The sequence below is a fragment of the Engraulis encrasicolus genome, chromosome 10 (assembly GCF_034702125.1).
Source record: "Engraulis encrasicolus isolate BLACKSEA-1 chromosome 10, IST_EnEncr_1.0, whole genome shotgun sequence".
NCBI lineage: Eukaryota > Metazoa > Chordata > Actinopteri > Clupeiformes > Engraulidae > Engraulis > Engraulis encrasicolus.
In genome coordinates this window covers 30,055,519-30,060,518 of record NC_085866.1, presented here as the reverse complement: position 1 = coordinate 30,060,518, position 5,000 = coordinate 30,055,519, and the positions used below count along the sequence as shown (strand labels likewise).

Genomic DNA, 5,000 nt, shown 5'->3' with positions numbered 1-5,000 from the left:
CGGCCAGCAGGACATTCCCCTCAAAACGGAGTAGAACTAACCATACTTGGCACACAACAACACAGAACAACAAGCGGCATCTTCCAGGCGTAAGGAAGAGAGGGCCACCAACAAACATGTCCAAAACACTCAAGAAAAAGAAGCACTGGTCGGCGAGAGTGCAGGAGTGCGCGCTGTCATGGGGTAGTGCCGGAGAACTGGCCTCATTCGTGGAAGTGCGAGGGGGTGCCGAACAAGGGGAGTTCCCGTATCTCGGCACTGTGCTTGCGGATGCTATGGTTTGCCATATCGGCAGGTTTCCAAGCCCTGGAGATGTGCTTCTGGAGGTCAACGGCACTCCCGTCAGTGGACTGACAAATCGAGACACCATCGCCGTCATCCGCCACTTTCGAGAACCCGTTCGACTGAAGACTGTGAAACCAGGTGAGTTGATCTGTGAAACGGCGTAGGCCTATAATCGTGCAATATGCCTGGGCCTGTCTTTCAGCGAACCATGATCGTTATTAGAATCACATCCGCAGGCCTATTGCTCGACACAATCAACCTGTCAACAACGCATGTTGTGAGCAGCAAACGACATGGATAGGGCAGGTTAGCTGCTGTGACTCGCATACCAAAAGGAAGCCTGTGTGTGTTCCCGGGCGCATCAGTAATAGGCCCTACCTGGTTGGAATTCAGTGCCATGGTAACAGGAAATAACACTCAGTGCGTTGACAGGTGGTGTGTGTGTCAGGTATGTGGTCCTATGGCTGCCTACTCCACCTGCCCTCTGAGGGAAGACCAAGACGGTTCCACTGGGTGCTTCTGAGAGCTCAGGGTGCAATCAACTTAGTGTCTGAACATAATCAGCTTAATAACGTGCACAGATGTCGTCTGTCTTCTTCACACTCACACCTGATTCATCTTTCTTTCCGATTACAATATGCATCTATCTAATGTGCTACGAACGATAGATAGATAGATAGATAGATAGATAGATAGATAGATAGATAGATAGATAGATAGATAGATAGATAGATAGATAGATAGATAGATAGATAGATAGATAGATAAAGAACAGTGGGATAATTGTTGAATTTTAGATTTGTGTTTGAGTCACTCGATGTGTAGGCCTGCCTCTCTGCTCTGTCTTCAAAGCCGTGTTAATCATTGATGAGCAAGTTATGTAGACCGAGTCTACTAGTTAGTGTAGAGTGTAGGAAGGGAGATTCTGACACACACACACACACACCCTCTCAAAGTGTATGTGGCCTGCATATGCACTTTATACTGATCCTTTGTCCAGAGTCGTTAATGTGTCATGATTTGCCAGTTCTGCAATAAATCCTGGCCTAATGGTAGGCTACGGTTAAGTCAGGCACAGCAAAACAGACTGTTTGTGGCCGTGTTAAATTGAATGGTGTTGAACTTGCAGAATTATGTTGTGTTTATTTATTGTTTAGGTCTAGTGTGTAATGCAAAACTGAACACCAGAATTTATAATGCTTAATATGAGTTAACCACATAACAGCTTGTAAAATAATCATACAGTTCAACGGACAACTGTTACAACATAAACTGAGCATTTTCACAAATTAGAAATTGTACTGCGAGACTGTTCATTAAAATGTCTCGTTGGCTTTTCAATGATAAATGAAAGCTGTGGGATATTGTGATGTTTGACCTGACGGAATGTTGTCTTCAACATGTCGGATAAATTGTAGATAAGTGGCATGGCTTGATCTGTGTTCATTGAAGTGTGTGTGTGTGTGTGTGTGTGTGTGTGTGTGTGTGTGTGTGTGTGTGTGTGTGTGTGTGTGTGTGTGTGTCTGTGTCTGTGTCTGTGTCTGTGTGTGTGTCAGCGTGTGTTCCTGATGAAATTTAATTTCCCTTGAGGTTCATGCTCCCCACAGTTAAGATGATTTTGAATGTTGTTCTTTAATCTAAGTATTGCTGGCCTGGGTGACCTTTAGTCATTAGTCATTTGCATATCTGGCAACCACACACACACACACACACACACACACACACACACACACACCATGGTAGTTTGTTTAAAAGGGGAGCTATAATACTCTGTCTGTGTATGTGTGTGTGTGTGTGTGTGTCCGTACCTTTTTGTTAACTGCTCTCTGTCTCTCTCTCTCTCTCTCTCTCTCTCTCTCTCTCTCTCTCTCTCTCTCTCTCTCTCTCTCTCTCTCTCTCTCTCTCTCTCTCTCTCTTTCTCTTTCGGGAATGAGTAATAGGCTAACTTCACAGGTTGAATTTTGTCATTGCTGCATATTACGTTAATTACATTACATAGTACAAAGACAAATGACATACAATTACATACATTTCATTAGGCCTACATTGTGTTTAGCAGACAATAAAATAGTACACACTCGCATTTGGGTTACCAGTAATGCCATATTTTTATTAGCACACGTCAGGTGGTACACCCACAGGTAATGCCCATAAATTAGTAAGTAATTGGTAATTAATGTACAAGCAAGGAATATGCCTCTTGGGTAATCAAGTAAAAACTGTAATTTAATCCATACAAGTGTGGCATTAGGTTTGGTTGTACCACCCTTACATCTGCTACTACAAAATGTCATTGACCCATACATGTTTTGCAGATCTATATTTCAGGTCAAATATTTTTACTCGGCTCATTTTTAACAGCGTTCATTTTTTATCACAAGATTAACACTCTTTGTGACCATCTATTTTTTTTTTCCCCACAAAAAACTCTGCTCTACTTCTTGTATTAATAGAAAACCACAACTGCCAGCATTCCAGGTAAACAAGTCGTAAGGCACTACACTAGAATAAGTCCTTTTCGTTGTGATCTTCTGATATCAAACAACTTCTTTTAATGAGTACATCCCTTTTGAAAAGTAACATTTTGAACAATATTTCAATAAGCACACAAGTAACTTAACTTCCATAATGTGCATAGACTAAGCTTAATACAACATCTGTTGAACTTACAACAGAAACGTAAGGTTAATGATATAACTTAAATGACTTATTTTTTCCCTTTTTGTGGAATCAAAAGTGAGAAGATCCCCATGTTAAAATTCCATGGAGCTTTCCAATGTTGACGGAGCATTAATGCAGCCCCAAACCATGTTGGTCTTACTACCATGCCCTACTGTAAGCGAGTGGTTGACGTTTAAGGCCGTGACACACTTAAAGGAGGAAACATATTCCAATTCCTGAAAAAATGGGTGGAAAAATTGGGGAAAAAATTGAAAAAAATGGGGATGTCAGTGGTCAGTGGAATTTCGCCTAACTTTTTGGGAAAATGTGTCCTGTGGTGTGACATCATTGGTGTGACATTTCTGTAAGATACAATAAAATGATGAATATTCTGCACAAACATATCCCCAATGCTCTTTCTGCTATTTTTCCTTCAACCCCAGGTTAGGAGCCTGTCTTTAAGATCCTTGGCCTTACAGCTGCCCATCCACAAACCTGACTTACATGTCACCCCACAGGACGCAATTTGTGTTATGAAATTGAACTTGTAGTTAATATTACTGTATTGAGTTTTTTTCACATTCATATTTTTTAATATAAGGCTAATATTATGCAATCATGCCAAATGCTTTATAAATGATTGAAAATGTTGTTGGTTTATTTTTTATAGCTGTATATATTCCAGGTTTTATTAATGTTACAGTCACACCACAGGACATTTGACATATAAACCTTTCCATGAATCTGAACAAAAATGTTTCTTCTCATCTAAGACTAATATGAAACATGAAGTACCACATCTTCTTTCATTCACATTTGTTTTCAAGAGGGAAAATATCAATTTTGTAGGTTTTTAACTAATGTTACGTAAAAAGAGTCACGTCAACCACCCAAGCATGGGACACTTTTCTTTGTACCACTCACTTGGTTATCATCACACATTTGATGCCATCGAAAAAAAAAGTTTTGCCTTGGAGTAAGCTCCGCCGATGTTGCATTAACTGCACATCTTGGAAATAACTAAATATTATTCAAAATGTTACTTTTCAAATGGGGTGTACTCATTATTGCTGAGCACAATATAACTAACATACCAAATGCAAACACAACATGACTAGCTGAAGACAGTGTGGGCCAATCATATATATTGTATTTCTGTGTGTTTCAGGCAATTTCAAATGTCTTTTTAACCATTTTACAAAATGAAAGGCTGGTTGCTCCTGAAGATATGAAATGGTGCCTCAACAACATAAAGTGAAATATTACGTAGGGTATTTATTTTGAACTAAACAGTGTCCAAGTGTATGTGTGAAAAACGGATACATTTTGATACAGTGCAACACCAATGCGTGTGTAACGTGTCTGTGTGTTTTACATGAGTCACCAGACAATGGGCCCTTGGGGTGAAGGATTTTTTTTCGGCGACTGTGATGAGAGTAGTGGATAAGGGGCACTGAGAGATTCAGAGGGAGGGAAAGTGAGATATGAGCAGGGTAGATAGAGGAGAGAGGAGCTAGCACGCAAGTTTAAAAAGAGAGACCCATTAACCAGTCCCTCCAGGATTTTGCACTGGGATTTTGTGATTTTTGCGGTCAAAATGCCTGATTTTGTGGCGGCATTTTCTCATTTTTTGCAAAGATTTTGCGGCATTTTCTCATTTTTTGCAAAGATTTTGCATCCCTTTCTGGGTTTTTTTTGGTAGGCCTAACTGAAAACCACAATCAGTCTAAGTAGGCTTAAGACAAAAGAGAGAGAGATTCAGAAACACACTTCCTATAGAATAATAAAATATTGTCAAAAGCTGTCAGAGCGTCTTATTAGCCAGTGCGTCCAATGTGTAAAAAAAAATCATGGCCGCGACACTCATAAATCTCTGTCGATATTTTAGAACGACTTCGGGGGGAAACGGGACAGCGCGTTATGAAAAAATACTTGTGGGTATAGCCTACCACTAGGCCTAATGAAGAGCGTCGCGGGGTACAGTAGCCAGGCTGTATGCAAGCGTTACAATGTCACCTGTTGGAAGACGCGTCTCTCTCTCTCTCTCTCTCTTG

The 5,000-nt window shown here is 40.5% G+C and overlaps 1 protein-coding gene across 5 annotated transcripts in view; it reads left to right on the top strand.

Moving 5' to 3' along the window:
- The window catches only part of magi3a (membrane associated guanylate kinase, WW and PDZ domain containing 3a), an 82,920-nt gene that overhangs the window by 1,164 nt on the left and 76,756 nt on the right, over positions 1-5,000 (top strand). For all 5 annotated transcript variants that reach the window (XM_063208594.1, XM_063208591.1, XM_063208593.1 and 2 more), the window contains one exon: positions 1-423. This exon is cut by the window's left edge. In XM_063208594.1, coding sequence (XP_063064664.1) covers positions 117-423 — 307 coding nt within the window. In that variant the 5' untranslated portion in view covers positions 1-116. The remainder of the gene's footprint in view (positions 424-5,000) is intronic.